Source organism: Cibotium barometz, chromosome 65 (genome assembly GCF_041138505.1).
Source record: "Cibotium barometz isolate CiBa-2024 chromosome 65, ASM4113850v1, whole genome shotgun sequence".
Lineage (NCBI taxonomy): Eukaryota > Viridiplantae > Streptophyta > Polypodiopsida > Cyatheales > Cibotiaceae > Cibotium > Cibotium barometz.
This window is the reverse complement of record NC_141110.1, coordinates 26,218,461-26,234,735: the sequence shown is the minus strand read 5'-3', so window position 1 is coordinate 26,234,735 and position 16,275 is coordinate 26,218,461. Positions and strand designations below refer to the sequence as shown.

At 40.2% G+C, this 16,275-nt stretch overlaps 1 protein-coding gene across 1 annotated transcript; it reads left to right on the top strand.

Annotated features, from left to right (window-relative positions):
• The first annotated feature begins 768 nt into the window (after positions 1 to 768).
• LOC147603110 (uncharacterized) lies at positions 769 to 4,509 on the top strand. Its single transcript, XM_086797432.1, has 9 exons — positions 769 to 1,365; positions 1,491 to 1,930; positions 2,261 to 2,338; positions 2,604 to 2,683; positions 2,885 to 3,075; positions 3,138 to 3,257; positions 3,675 to 3,774; positions 3,904 to 4,064; positions 4,171 to 4,509. The coding sequence occupies exons 1-9, from the start codon at positions 769 to 771 to the stop codon at positions 4,507 to 4,509; spliced, it is 2,106 nt and encodes a 701-aa protein (XP_086653558.1).
• Positions 4,510 to 16,275: the final 11,766 nt, after the last annotated feature.

The following is a 16,275-nucleotide window of genomic DNA, read 5'->3' as shown; positions in this document are numbered from 1 at the left end:
TCTGCGGGAATGCCGTCAACAACTGAGCAATTCAGTTTGACCTGTCATTGCGAAAACTGTGAATATGGCAGATGGCTTGGATGAAGATGAAGAGGAAAAATTCTTGCGGGAAAATGAGGATTTGATTCCATTCTACTCAGTGTGGATGTGGCATGTATTGCTGCGGAATACCTCGGGCCTCTGCACCTGCGGTGTGTTCAGTCACCATGGACAAAGGGAGCCTCTTTGGGGAGAAATTGCTGAGTACTGAGGAGTATGCACCTGAAGATAACATAAAAGACATTCTATAAAAGGAGCGCGCTTTTGAGGCGCAAATGAGCTGCATTACCCATGTCAAAGAAGATGTCTTGGAGACCATTTTCTTAGGAGATGACAAGGAGACTAAGCCAGTGAAAATTAGTACCTTGCTGGAGTCCACATTCAAAACTGATCTAGTGGAACTTCTATGAGAATTCTGGGATGTGTTTGCATGGGATTATGGTGACATGAAAGGTCTGGACCCGAAGTTTTACCAACATTGCAATTACTTGAAGCCGGATGCAATACCCTCCAGGCAGCAGCGTTATCGCATAAACCCACATGTAGCTAAGTAGGTCAAGGAAGAGCTGGATCGCTTGTGTTGCTGAGGGTGGGATTCATAGCACCTATTGAAAACCCGGACTGGATTTCTCCTATAGTCATTGTCCCGAAGAAGAACAAGAAATTACGCATCTGTGTGGATTACAGAAAGCTTAATGCAGCCACAATCCCGGACCCTTTTCCCTTTACATGGATTCCATTCTAGATGATGTAGCCGAGCATGAAATGTACTCGTTTCTTGATGGATTCAGCGGCTACAATCAAATCCGGATGGCACCAGAGGATCAAGCCAAAACCGCATTCATCACCACATGGGGGGCGTTTGTGTGCACAATCATGTGGTTCGGATTGTGCAATGCACCTTCCAACTTCCAACGCAACATGTATGAAATCTTTGGGCCCTTTCTCATTGATTTCATGCGCGTTTTTTTGGATGATCTGAGTGTCTCTGGCACTAGGGTGTTGCATTTGGGGCACTTGCGGCTTTGTTTTCAGCGCTGCTGGGAGGTGTCCTTCAATCTTAATCCTCTCAAGTGTGTTTTTGCGGTGCGAAGTGGCAAATTGTTGGGTCACATCATTTCCCAGGATGGCATTGCGGTTGATCCTCCAGACAAAGTGGCGGCTATTATGCAAGCACCTACACCTGTGGATCCTAAAGGCTCTATGCAATTTCTAAGCCAAATTCGGTGGCATGGTTGCCATTTGTGGTTTTTGGCGCACTTGGCAATTCCTTTAAATGCAATCGCGCTCATTCTGACCGCAAGGATTTTCGATAGTCTGAAGAATGTGATTTGGCTTACCATCAGCTCTCAAGATTCAACTTTCTCAAGCACCAATGATGATTCCTCCGGATTGGGGGGTGGATTTTCATGTTTTTGTGGAATGTGGCAATTGGCAGTGTTTTGATGCAGGAGCAGACTGCGGGATGGTTTCGCCCAATTTATTATGCCAGTCGTCGGTTACTTCTGCTGAAAAGAATTATTTCGTTAGAGCAAGAAGGCCTTGGAATGGTGTACTCTATGCAGAAGTTTCGGCACTATCTTTTGGGCCAACGATTTTTCTTACATGTGGATCATTCTGCTCTTCTTTACTTGGTGCGGCAACAAAATTTAACAAGCAGATTGGCTTGCTGGGTTCTATTATTACAAGAATTTGATTTTGAAGTCATCCATCACCCTGGTGCTCAACATGTGGTGGTGACAGATTACCTTTCTCGATTAGATTCGGGGGAGCCATCAGTCGGCGTAGATGATGAATTTTTGGATGCTTCATTGTTTACGGTTCAGCCAAATGCAGAGGGGGTACAGTCTGAAGAGGAAGGAGCAACTCTCCCGAGCATCCCATGGACCTGGTATGAAGAAATTTTTGGATGCTTCATTGTTTACGGTTCAGCCAAATGCAGAGGGGGTACAGTCTGAAGAGGAAGGAGCAACTCTCCCGAGCATCCCATGGACCTAGTATGAAGAAATGTTTTCTTTTATCTCTAGTGGTGAGATGCCTACTCATTTAACCAGGGACCAACGGCGGCGCCTTGCTTTTTTGCGGAGCTGCTCATTTGAAGTCTGTGTGGGGGAACTTTATTATCGCAATGTTGCAGACACACTAATGCAGTGCACCCCATAAGAAGGAGACAATGTTGTAGGAAGCCCATTGAGGCATTACTGGGGTGGGCATTTCTTAGGAACAATCACCGCGAAGAAGGTCTTACAAAGTGGATTATGTGGTCGTCTGTTCATGCGGATGCACAGCAGTTTGTGAGGTAATGCGATGTTTGTCAGCGCCGGATGGGACAATCGCCCCAGTGGGATCGAATGCCTCTCCATCAAATTCTTCCTTTGAAACCATTTCAAAAATGGGGTCTAGATTTTATAGGCCCAATCAAACCCGCAACGGCTCTAACTAGGAACATGTATATTCTTACTGCCAACCACGGATTACTATATGAAGTGGGTAGAAGCATGGGCTTTGCGGGATAATACAGCTCTCTCTGTGGCAAAGTGTCTCTTTAAGGATGTTTTTACTAGGTTTAGCTATCTAGTGGAGTTGGTCAGTGATCGAGGCGGTCATTTTATTAATAAAGTGGAGTTGGTCAGTGATCGAGGCGGTCATTTTATTAATAAAGTGGAGTTAGTCAATGATCGAGGCGGTCATTTTTTTAATAAAGTCATCAAACGAATGACGGGGTTTTACTTTGTGATGCATCGCAAATCGTCCCCGTACTACCCTTAGGCCAATGGGCAGGCAGAATCTTCCAATAAGTAGATAATCCGCATTCTGACTAAAGTGGTCAGTCTTCATTGGACAGATTGGGATGTGAAGCTTCCAATGGCACTTTGGGCTTATTGCACAGCGTTTAAAGTGGCACCTGGGTTGACACCATTCAAACTTGCTTTTGGCATGGAGGCCATCACACCGGTCGAATTTGTGGTTCCCAGTTTGCGCCTTGTGGTTACAAACAAATTGCTGCCAGAGGATTCATTGGCATACAGACTGGAGGTCATCCAGGAATTAGATGAAGAGAGGATGAAAAGCTTTTATTGAGCTTTTATTGGGTGCAGGAAATTCAAAGTCGCAGAAAGTGGCAAGTGGATCGGCATTTGAAGAATAAATTTTTCCAAAGAGGGCAATTAGTGCTGGTTTTTTCTTCGCGCATGCTCAAGAAACCTGCAAAACTGAAGGTACGGTGGACTGGGCCGTTTTGGGTGTATGCTTCTTGCGGTCCCACCTCTTATTTCCTCACAAATCTTCATGGGGAAGTTCTTTCTTCTCCGGTCAATGGGTTTTGGATGCGTCATTATTTTTCGGCGGTTCCTCTTCAATGCCCTTTTTCAGTTTCTGAGAAGAATACACTTTCTTTCATGATGGTTTCAGTCATTCCACATCAAGGGCAGTTTTTGTTAATTAATTTTTCTTGGCTTTTTCCAAGTGTCATACAGTCATGCATCGAAAAGCGGTCGTTGTTTTGCATGCAACAACTCCCTCCTTTTTGTGAAAAGGCATTCTATTTTTGCTCTTATTTTTTTGCGTGCCTTCTGTTTTTCTTCCTTGCGCTCTTTTCTTCTGCCAGTAGCCCCATGATTGCTTCTCTTACGCAGTTCTTGCCGGTCATGCCGATCGTTCATCTCGAGCGGCCGGCTATTGATGCATGGCTCACCGATAAACGCATCCATGTTTACTCCAACTTCCATCGGGAGCGTGTGTAGGTACATCCGCAGTCATTGCCCTTGCTACGGCAATTAGCTATTAGTGATATGGTGGATATACAAGATGCAACGGTGGAGCTCACAATGGAATACATTTAGCAGAATTTGCACTTGCCTGCAGACGGAGCTACTGCTGCTAGCAAAACGGTGGCAGTTCTTGCAGCCAAGATGGAGGCAGAGTTTGGTCCCAAAATCAGTGGGGAGTATAAACTTTCTGGATGCACTGATTTGGTAGCAAAGGAATGCTACAGATGGTTTTTAGAAGCCATTTGGCTCCTGTCAGTAAAGGGTGTAACAGCTGATCAAAACTTCTGAGTTCGGCCCTGTTTCTTGGGCCCGCATTCTAAAGGACCGAATTATATTTGAGGCTCAGCGGGTATGTTCTCAGGTGCAGAAAGGGCAGGTAGAACACTCTAAGATGGGCCAGATACTGCAGATCCTGTTCCCTCTGCCCGCCAATTTTTTGGTTTCTCTTCGACCTACCTGTCATTTTTTGGCTCCATTCTCTACCAGTGCTTCCATAACAGTCATCATTTCTGATGGAGTATCGGTTACCAGTAATAGTTCTACAGGCCAAAAGCGCTCGCATGTAGAAGTGGCCAGTGATGCTAAACGGGATGATGGCACTATTTTTGTCACTGCGGTTGTGCCTGTGGGTACTCCTGTGCACCCTTTGGTCGCAATGTCACCAGAGGGGGTTTTTGCTCTGCACCATATTAGAATATAGGCATTGTAACCATTAGTCTTGGACACAATATTAGATGGTTGAAATTAAGGTCATGTGTAAAGGAACCCCAAAGGAGTGGCCTCCTCCTATTTAAAGAATGGGAACTCTTCACAATGTGTGTGAGAGTAGAGCCCAATTGCATTTGTAAGCAATTTAATAAGCAAGAGATTTCTTGTGTATAACTTTGTGTCTTCTCTCTCCTCCACTTGTGTCACCTAGCATGAGCACCACAAATTCTTAACATGGTATCTAGATCTTAGGTTTACTTTTGTGGTGTAGAATAGGTCGACTTCAAGCCAATCTCTCGGAGATTTGGGCCAGATTTGGGCATTTAATGCCATTTTTGCTTTTTTCACTAGCTTCCAAACTGGCCAGCCCATACCACAGCTCATTGGAGGGCTCATAGCACGCATTGTAGGCGTTTTTGGCTTGAGGTTTGCTCTAGGGTTTTGTAGATTAGGTCATTGCTAAGCTCCATGGCTCATCAATGCCTCTGATTAGTCCCTAGAGTGGCAAATTTCTTCCACGCCCCTAAATCAGCCCGTTTTTCTACTGCTTTGTGGTCGTACAGTCCATACACATTGCTTGTGCATAATTGGGACAAACCCTCTTACGTGTAGGGGCGCCATGATGTGCTAAAGCTACCTCTAAGAGGGTTTGGCATTTAGTGGACCAGAGAAGGAGATCCAAGCAAAAGAGCAGGCTACTGTCCAGAGGTGCCATAGCCAAAGCTTTACCAAGCTTATAAGTGAGACTAAAAATTAATTATTTCTCATTTTTTTTCAAGTGGAGTTGATTTTTTGGTTAAATAATGGTAATTATAAGCTTTTCGCAGCATTTGGCTAATTCCTAAAGCCAAAATCTAAACCAAGTTTCCCTCTCCATCTTCTCCATAAAAGCCTCACTAAAAGCTTGTTTAAAGCGGGATTAAGGTGTGGATTAAGGTGTTTTTAAACACTAACAAGTGTTGCTAAACACTAGTGGTGGCCCAACTAAAGAGGAGTGGAGTCCCTTGGCTCTAAGGGGAGGTGGATCCATCAAAAATCTCTAAAGGCGGCGTCTTCAACAACAATTTACTCAAGCAATAAAGCTCCCGGTGGTGACTATTAGCTTGGAGGGGCATAACCATCAAAGCGGGAAGTTTTTGCAACTAAGGAGGAGTTCTACATCAGCTTCTTCATCAACAAATCTTCTATTATGAAGGTTTTTGGTAAGCACATCAATTTTGGGTGCTTCTATTCAACTTCCGCTTATTTCTTCAGCTTGTTCCATGCAAGTATGGTGCAATGGCATCCCATAAGCCATGTGCAACCCATGAATGGTTCAATGCATTCTTATTCCGCTGTGAAATCATTGTGTTTAGCATGTAAGCTGAACCTAAGAAGAGGTCAATGCATCCTAACATGCCTCTATTTCATTTTTTTAGTGACATTACATGAGCTCTCTTGGCATTGTTTATGTAAGAGACATTGGCACATGTATAAGCCATGTACTCATGAGTCAAGAAGAGTGTTTCTTGTGATTGTGAGCCATGAAATCGGCTCCTTAATCACTCTAAATAAGCTTGTACCTTCTCATTGTATTAGTGGAGTAGACACTGCTCTTGTCAAATCATTAAGACAAGTGGTAAGACCCTCCCAAACCCATTCCCTTGAACACTTGTTTGTTGAAAGGTCAAAGTGGAAAGATTAATGAGCAAGCATAATGAGTGGAGTGCACCCGCATTAAGGTGTACATCGTCATCGACAACAACTAAAGACTCAAAGGCCATTATTAACCTTTGAAGCTCTAGGGTATTTGGTAAACCCTAGTAAATCACATCACCACCATGAACACCATTGTACGCCTATTTATAAAGGCATCTCCATCCATAGATTAAGGGGGGGATTCTATGTGCAATACCACCCATTCCAAGCATTCATAGCTTGTATTGAGGGGGGGTATTAGAATATAGGCATTGTAACCATTAGTCTTGGACACAATATTAGATGGTAGAAATTAAGGTCGTGTGTAAAGGCACCCCAAAGGGGTGGCCTCCTCCTATTTAAAGGATGGGAACTCTTCACAATGTGTGTGAGAGTAGAGCCCAATTGCATTTGTAAGCAATTTAATAAGCAAGAGATTTCTTGTGTATGACTTTGTGTCTTCTCTCCTCCACTTGTATCACCTGCATGAGCACCACAAATTCTTAACATGGTATCTAGAGCTAGGTTTACTCTTGTGGTGTAGAATAGGTCGACTTCAAGCCAATATGTGGGAGATTTGGGCTAGAATTGGGCATTTAATGCCATTTTTGCTTTTTTCACTAGCTTCCAAACTGGCCAGCCCATACCACAGCTCATTGGAGGGCTCATAGCACGCATTGTAGGCGTTTTTGGCTTGAGGTTTGCTCTAGGGTTTTGTAGATTAGGTCATTGCTAAGCTCCATGGCCCATCAATGCCTCTGATTAGTCCCTAGAGAGGCAAAATTCTTCCACGCCCCTAAATCAGCCCGTTTTTCTGTTGCTTTGTGGTCGTACGGTCCATACGCACAATCCATATGCATTGCTTGTGCACAATTGGGACAAACCCTCTTATGTGTAGGGGCGCCATGATGTGCTAAAGCTACCTCTAAGAGGGTTTGGCATTTAGTGGACCAGAGAAGGAGAGCCAAGTGAAAGAGAAGGCTGTTGTCCAGAGGTGCCATAGCCAAAGCTTCACCAAGCTTATAAGTGAGATTAAAAATTAATTATTTCTCATTTTTTTTCAAGTGGAGTTGATTTTTTGGTTAAATAATGGTAATTATAAGCTTTTCCCAGCATTTGGCTAATTCCTAAAGCCAAAATCTAAACCAAGTTTCCCTCTCCATCTTCTCCATAAAAGCCTCACCAAAAGCTTGTTTAAAGCGGGATTAAGGTGTTTTTAAGCACTAACAAGTGTTGCTAAACACTAGTGGTGGCCCAACTGAAGAGGAGTGGAGTCCCTTGGCTCTAAGGGGAGGTGGCTTCATCAAAAATCTCTAAAGGCGGCGTCTTCAACAACAATTTACTCAAGCAATAAAGCTCCCAGTGGTGACTATTAGCTTGGAGGGGCATAACCATCAAAGCGGGAAGTTTTTGCAACTAAGGAGGAGTTCTACATCAGCTTCTTCATCAGCAAATCTTCTATTATGAAGGTTTTTGGTAAGCACATCAATTTTGGGTGCTTCTATTCAACTTCCGCTTACCGCTCCTGAATCTGGTGGCACCATTGGTAAGCACGGCATTGGTAGTTGTGCCGAGTACTACCACCCTTCTAGTACTGACGTGTGCCAGAATTGAACAGCTCACAGCACCTACAGTTTCAGTTTCCGAGGTGGGGACCATAGTCTTGAGACTGATGCGGTAGTTAACACAGTTCTTCTTTTCCCTGGGAAACCCCACAGTATGAGGTCCAACCAGCACACTTGGAAAGTGTTGTGCGGTTACTTTAGCATACTGCAGACTTCTGCCGCAATGTTCCTCAAGCTAGTGCCCAATGTAAGATTCCTCCCCAACCCCTCAAGATGTCTAGTATCTTCCCCTATAATCAAATCCCTCTTCAGAAATATAAAAAATCTTGTTTCTACTTGTTTTTACCTAGAGAGAGAAAATGTTCTAGAGAGAGGTTATTCAGATTTTAGATATTTTTGGATGGAAAAATATCTCTTCTTTTTAAAATAAATTCCCCCGAAACAAAAGTTCAGAAAGATTTTCAAAAGGTGCATTAGAAATCAATTATAATCTATTCAAAAGGCCTTATCCTAGGGACCCAGATTTTTAAAAAATTTTGAATTAAGGTTCTCAGGGGCCAATCAGATTCATCCAAATGTAGGGAGGAGATATATAGAAGAAATAAAGAAAATCCCCCCAAAAATGAGTAAATACTCACAAAATATGAAGAGTGTACTAAGGACCAAAGGAAATACTAAAAAAATAAATTTTTGACAACTCGGAGTGGGGATTCCCCCTCATGAAGGAGGTGCCTATTTCACATGTGTGGTGGAGTTTTAAACTCTCAAATATTGAGATATTTCATCTCTCCTCTCTCTTAATTCAAGTCTAGTTCCAAAAAGTAAGCTAAACTGACCCAAAAATGGTCAAAAATTGACCAAACTAATCTGAAAAATTCTAGAATTAGTTTGCTTGGTTAGAAGCTCACTTTTTCCTATAAATAGAAACCTCCCCCTTTGTAGAAACTTAATAGTGTTTTATGCACTGTTACTCTACTTCTCCCTAGAGCCCAAAACTATGAATTTCTTAATAATTCATTAGTTTTTGACCATTCCTTCTTCTAAAGAATTGGTGGCCACTCTTGTTGCAAACAAGAGTAGATCCCTCAAACCATCAAGCCAAATGAAAGCTCTCAGAAATTTATGTAAGCAACAAATCCTACTTTTTCTTTATTCTTTTTTAATGGTTTTCTAATTTTCGTTTTCTTTGAAATGTAAAATGATGCTATGCCTTGTCGTGGAAAGGCTTTCCCCCTCTCTCATTCTTAAATTCAGCCTTTCTTTGCCTAGATAAGTAATCTAATTGTTGGAATTAAACTTTTCATATTATTTATCTTTTAAAAGTGGAATTTGATTAGTTTAGAATGCTTTAAATCATTTGGGGATAATTTGTAAGTGACTTAAGGATAGGAAAATTTGAAAAATGGTCAGCCATACAAAGGAGGTTATGGTAAAATTTTCTTAAATTTTGTGAAATAAGTTTTATCTTTTATTATTCAAAAAGAGTAATCCCCACCGTTTGTGTATTCTAAAAGTGTTATTTTCATTCTAGGCATAGAAAAATGCATAGTAGAAATATTTTTATTATAAAAGTGTTATTTCCATTAAAATTAAATTCTATGCATAGAAAGATGCATATTGGTTATTTTTTATTATTATAAGAGAGCGATTCTCATTAGATTTAAATTCTATGCATAGAAAGATACATATTGGTTTTTTTTTTTATAAAAGAGTGATTTTCATTAGATTTAAATTCTATACGTAGAAAGATGCATATTGGATATTTTTTTATTATAAAAGTGTTACTTTCTCTAATATTGATTTTATGCATAAATAGATGCATAAAATTTTTTTTATTATAAAAGTGTTACTTTCATCAATATTGATTTTTATGCATAAATAGATGCATAAAAGAATTTTTTTATTATAAAAGCGTTACTTTCACCAATATTGATTTTTATGCATAAATAGATGCATAAAAGAATTTTTTATTATTATAAAAGTGGTAGTTTCATCGAAAATTGATTTTTATGCATGAATAGATGCATAAAAGCATTTTCTTTTATATAAAAGTGTTATTTCCATAGAAGTTGGATTTTATGCATAAATAGATGTATATAGATTTTTTTTAAAATATCAAAATAAGAGTTCTCTTTAATCTTTAAATCCCATGAATATTGGTAAATGAATAAGTAAATACTCTGTGAAGGAAAATTCTACTGTTTTATATTCTCTAGGATGGTAATGAGAAAATTCAAAAGATCTATCGAAGTCAGAATTTTAGATAAATGATTAATTTATTCCTCATAGAAATACGTGTTTAGCTTTGAATTCAGTTAAGCAAAATACTCAATGAATGAAATTTAGTAAAGTAGTAATTGAAATATTACCCTTCGAGAGAAAGATAGTTCAAGGAGAACCTTTCCAGACTCTAACCTTGAATCAGACTATGACCACGACTTAATCTCCTTCGTCGATTTACAAAAAAGACGATGTGACCAGTTCAGGAAAATTCAATCAAATCACCCACTGAATCTGAAATTAAATTGAGACCTTTGATTTTTATCTGAGGATCAAGATTACAGAATTCGAGGAATTCTGCTTGGGAATCCAGACCTGCGATCTAGAAGTCTTGGGATACGGAATTAAGATATACTCATTGTATTCAAAAGAAAATCAAAACTAAAAACTTGCATAGAAACTCTGTTTTCTTAAAGGACTGTCTTATGCTAGAATGCTGGAGGGAGCATTTGGTATATGTGTTTTTCTAAGGGAAGTTTGGTTGCAACAGCTGGCAGGGAATGTTCAAAGGACGGCTCACGTGGCAAAAACCTGCCCAGGTCTTGTGACCAACCTAGGTATGGTGAAAAATGGTGTGCTTCTGGTACGAGGAGCGAGGGTTCACGAAGCGGTCCTCCGTGAGTGAAGTGCCAAGACACCTAAGGAGGATCTTGGAGGGTTCTGACTAGGCAATACACGAGCTCGCGGTGCTTAGGACACCCATGCGTATGTCGTGGAAGATATATATATGTATGATGACAAGAAAATTATTGTAATCTATTACTGGATCTCGTTGTTGTCCTGCTGGTCTCAACGAAGAGTCCAGAGTGACACTGTTTTGTGAGAACCAAGGATTGAATGGAAATTTTGAGTTATGACATCTGTAACCAATAATTGTTTGTCAATGGATTGTTTTTAAAGTTAAAGTTTAAAGAGGACTGTGTGCATATCTGTATTCTAAAGAAAAAGTTAAGAAAGGCATTCAATTATGGGAGGGTGAGTACTTGTCAGGTTCTACCAATTCCAGTGGTGGTTGGCTAACCCATGGGGCTGGAATCAGTAGAGTTTTAATAATAAAATTGATCAATAGGAATACGCTTAGAATTTGAGTAGTTAATTACAAGCCTGAAGAATTCTCTGATGAATAGATCAATGGCTGTGCCTGATTCAATTAGGAAAAAAGCATTGATTCCTTCAAGTTAAGTCTGTAATAGTTTTCCTTCCATCGGATTTAATCAGATGAAGGTTAGTTCAGTATCTTGACCTCGTTAGAGAAATTCGTTAAGAAAATAAGAATGGTGGAATCGTCCCCATTTTCCAGGCAGGGGAAATTTTTCCAGTTTTGATTTTTGAAATGACCCCAGCTTAGTCTCGTGCCTGCACATTCAAGGGCGAGGCCCTGAATGAGAAACCCTGCCCCCCCCGTGTAAGAGGAAGCTACTTCCGTTGCTACCATCCGGGAGTTCGGTGCACAGAGGGGGCAGTGGGATCTCACAGTTGGTAAAAGAGCCCTGTTATAAATTTACGTAACAGTAGCAAAAATTGCTTAAATTTTTAAAGTAAATTTGGAAAATAATGTTTTCACTTGTTAATATTATGTTGACTGAACTTTAAAATTTGAAAACTCATAAATTGATTTGGAAATTTATAGATGGATACCCCGAATCTATCTGGCATTCTTGAACTCTCCCAGAGTCAGGATATGATAGCCTTTGCATTCGAGCACCTCATTAACTCTGGTTACGACCCGAGTAAGCAGAGTGAGACTCGCACGTCATTTTGAGAGTCTTTACTTTCTTGATCCTCTTGAGCGACGTCAGTATATGTGGTTCTGTGGAGGACGATGTATTAATGTCAGTACCAATCAGCGTTAGAGGCTCAGGCAAAATATTTCCTTAGCCATGATTCTGATAAGGCTAGGGCTTGTTCAGCATGTGCAAATCTTTGATCATTCACCCAGGAAATTCAAAATTTCATGCCAAATTTTTAGGCTTCTTAGCCGCTTTATCCCTAGAAGTAGAATAACTGCACCTCTTTCTATTAATGAATTGTGTGTACCATGGCATATCTCCTTTGCAGTTTCGCTTCTTTATGCGTTACAATTGAGGCAATGATTTTGGGAGCCGTGATGCTCTATGTATATATCAAAAACTTTTGATAATAAACGATGTTTTACAAAAAAAATCCCAAATTATTTTCATGATTGTGAATGGTTAATAAAATTATTAGAGTAAGTCTTGTTTCATAAGGTATGATGTAATAATTATCTGTTTCATAAGGTATGATGTAATAATTATCTGTTTCATAAGGTATGATGTAATAATTATCTGGGAGCCGTGATGCTCTATGTATATATCGAAAACTTTTGATAATAAATGATGTTTTACAAAAAAAATCCCAAATTATTTTCATGATTGTGAATGGTTAATAAAATTATCAGAGTAAGTCTTGTTTCATAAGGTATGATGTAATAATTATCTGTTTAAAGATATAAATCGCAAAAAATTAAATAATCATAAATCTGTTGTTGTCAAAGTTAAGTTGACGAAAATCTCGTTTTGTCAGAGTCATGAGGCGCGCGGCCCGTACCGGATCCTCTAACCGATGTGACGAAGAGTTAGATCCGGATGTTCGAAAAGCCCTGCAGAGATCCCAACATGGTCCCTTCAAGGGTGAAGGGGAGGAGTAGTTAGGTGAAGTAGTGGAAAAGTGGATTGAGGAAATGGAGGAATACTTTGATGTAACTGGCTACAATGAGAGAAGCAAGATGGCTCTTGCCAGGTTAAAGGTTGTGAAAACGGCTAGGGTCGCTTGGAGGAACCACTACAAGACTACTTGTCTCGACCGGAATACCCAGACCTAAACCGATCTTAAAGCTTATCTCAGAAAGAGGTTTTGTCCTTCGGGCTTCCTTGAAAATAAAATGAATGAGTTCTTAGAACTAAAGCAGGATAGCCTGACAATTGAAGAGTACCATCAGGTTTTTGCCTTTCTCCTTAAATATTCCCCACAATTGGAGTAGCTAATGGCTAGATTCATTTCGAGGAATGAACGAGCCATTGGACACCTTAGTGAAGAATGCCAAACCTATCTCAATGGACGAAGCAGTAAGAATGGCAAAGGACTTTGCCAAAGCCTTTGTAGTTAAGGTCCCGCCGAAGCTTGCACCATCTAATTTTAAAAGATTCCAAACCCCGGGAAGTACTTCAAACTTTCCTCCCCCAAAGAGATAGCAAGGCCCAAATTAGAATCAGGATACTTGGAGATTCAAAAGTGAAGAAGACCCTTCCCACAGAACACTTTCTCAGGAGCCCCACCTCTTTCAAGGATTCAGAGGGATGAGCTCAGAAGTGAGAACGGATGTTTTGGATGTTAGGTTTTTGGTCACCAGCTGAAAGACTGCCCGACTCTTGCCATGTCAAGGGGACAGGGAAGTCAAGGACCGAGAGTGCAGAGACCAACCCCTTCCTAATTAGTCAAATCAAGGTTCATCTTGTCAAAATCAGGGCAATCCCAGGAGAACTCCAGCTCAGCCATCTGCCTCTGTCCAGAGTAGCCTCAGAACTCCTTCCTAGAACTGGGGCAGCCAAAGAGAGAGAGTTCCGCCTCAGACTGCAGCAACCAGAGCAGTCACAATAGCAGAAGTAGTGGAAGAGGAAAGAGGATAGATTTATGCAACAATTGAAAACCAAGGGCCAAATCATGAATTCTCTGTCATCCATACTCCCGCTGAGTATCAGGGTAAACCTTTTAAGCTTTTGATTGATACAGGCAGTACTCATTCTTTCATTTTTCCAAGATGCTTGCGTAAGCTAGTCTTAGAACAGAAATCAAGGAAACCTATGCAAGGTGAATTGGCCAGTGGGAAGATTCTTTTCACTCACCTTGAGACAGATCGTATTCAATTCAACCTAGATGGGAATTTAACTGATTGTCAGTTCAAAGTTATACCTAGATGGGAATTTAACTGATTGTCAGTTCAAAGTTATACCTTTGGGAGTTTTTGACGGGATCCTTGGAATGGATTGGCTCCACAAAAATCAAGCTCACATTCAGTGTCATAATGGAACCATTTCCTTTCGTGACCTTCATGAAAATAAAGTTCAAGAAACCGAAATTTCAGGATCCCCAAGTCTGCAATTAGTAAAGGCTTCTAAGTTAATAAAAGTACTTAGAAAGAAGCAGCTCATTTATGTTGTTAAAATGAATCCAGTAGATACAAAGTTAAAAGCTAAAGCACCTAAATGGTTAAATGAATATGATGATTTATTCCCAGCAAAATTATCAGAGATGCCTCCAATTCGGGAAGTAGATCATGTGATAGAATTGATCCTCGGAGCTCAGCTAGTAGCCCTGCGCACGTACAAAGTGCCAATCCCTGAAGCCATCGAACTCAAGGAACAGCTTAGAAAGCTGTTAGAGCAAGGGTTTATAAGAGCCAATTTTTCACCTTGGGGTGCACCGGTTCTCTTTCAGAAAAAGAAAGATGGAACGCTAAGACTCTGTGTGGACTACAGAGGTCTCAATCAGCTGATAGTTAAGAATAAGTATCCTATCCCCAGAATTGATGAGCTTCGGGACAAGCTAAGTGGAGCCCAGATCTTCACAAAGATAGATCTCAAATCAGGGTATTATCAGATCAGGATTAATGAGCAAGATATCCCAAAGATAGCCAATACTCGGTATGGGCATTATGAATTCACTATCATGCCATTTGGATTGACAAATGCCCCAGCTACATTCAATCGCTTAATGCAGGACATTCTCAGAGAATACTTGGATGATTTTGTTCTTGTTTTCTTTGATGATATTTTGATTTACTCAAAGAATGCAGTTGACCATGAAGCTCATGTCAGAAAAGTTCTTGAGATTCTAAGGAAGCACCAACTCTTTGCAAAAAAGAGCAAATGCACTTTCTCTGCCAACCATGTTAAATACTTGGGCTTTCTGGTCCAGATTCTGTAAAATTCCAAGTAGTCATAGGTTGGCCTGAACCAAAGTCACTGAAAGAAGTCAGAGGATTCTTGGGATTGGCTGGTTGGTATAGAATTTTTATACCAAAGTATGCTCTCATAGCTTCCCCTCCTCTAACTAATCTTCTCAAGAAGAATATCCTGTTTTAATGGTCTACCAGGTGTCAGAGTGCTTTTGATAAGCTGAAGACCGCCTTGGTAACCAATCTCGTTTTGAAGTTGCCAGATTTCTCTCTACCCTTTTATGTAGTAGCTGATGCCAGTGGTTTTTCCCTGGGAGGTGCACTCATGCAGGAAGGTCATGCAGTGGCCTATGAATCCCGAAAACTCAGAACGCATGAGAGAAATTATGCTGTCCACGACCTGGAGCTACTTTTAGTAGTATATGCCTTGAAGTTGTGGAGACATTACCTACTGTGTAAGATTCCTCCCCAGGCTCTCAAGATGTCCAGCATCTTCCCTTGTAATAATCAAATCCCTCTTCAAAAATATAAAAGATTTTGTTTCTACCAGTTTTGGCCTAGAGAGAGAAAATATTCTAGAGAGATAATATTCAGATATTAAATATTTTTGGATAGAAAAAATTCTCATTTTATTAAAATAAGTTCCCCTGAAATAGAAGTCCAAAAAGATTTTCAGAAGGTGCATTAGAAATTAAGTATAATCTGTTCAAGAGGCATTATCCTCGGAGTGAAGATTTTTTTGAAATTTTAAATTAAGGTTCCTATGGACCAATAAGATTCATCCAAATGTAGGGAGGAGATAAATAGAAGAATAAAAGAAAAATCCCCCAAAAATGAGTGAATACTCACATAAGATGAAGAGTTGTCTAAGGACAAGGTTAATAGTTAAAAAAGAGAGATAATGATGCATTTTTGACCACCTCTGCATGGGGGAATTTCCCTCATGAAGGAGGCGCCTATTTCACATGCTTGAATGAGTTTTAAACTCCCAAATAATGGGATATTTTTATCTCTCCAAAACTGATCCAAAAATGGTCAAAAATTGACCAAACTGATCTGGAGAATTCTAGAATCAGTTGGCTTAGTTAGAAGCTCACTTTTTCCTATAAATAGAAGCCCTCTCCTTTGTTGAAACTCAATAGTGTTATGCACTGTTACCTTGCCTCTCCCAAGTGCCAAAAACAGTGAATTTAATTCATAATTCATTAGTTTTTGACCTTCCCTCTTCCAAAAGATTGGTGGCCACTCTTGTCTCAAACAAGAGTTGAACCCTCAAACCATCAAGCCAAAGGAAAGCTCTCAGATTCATTAGTAAGTTGGA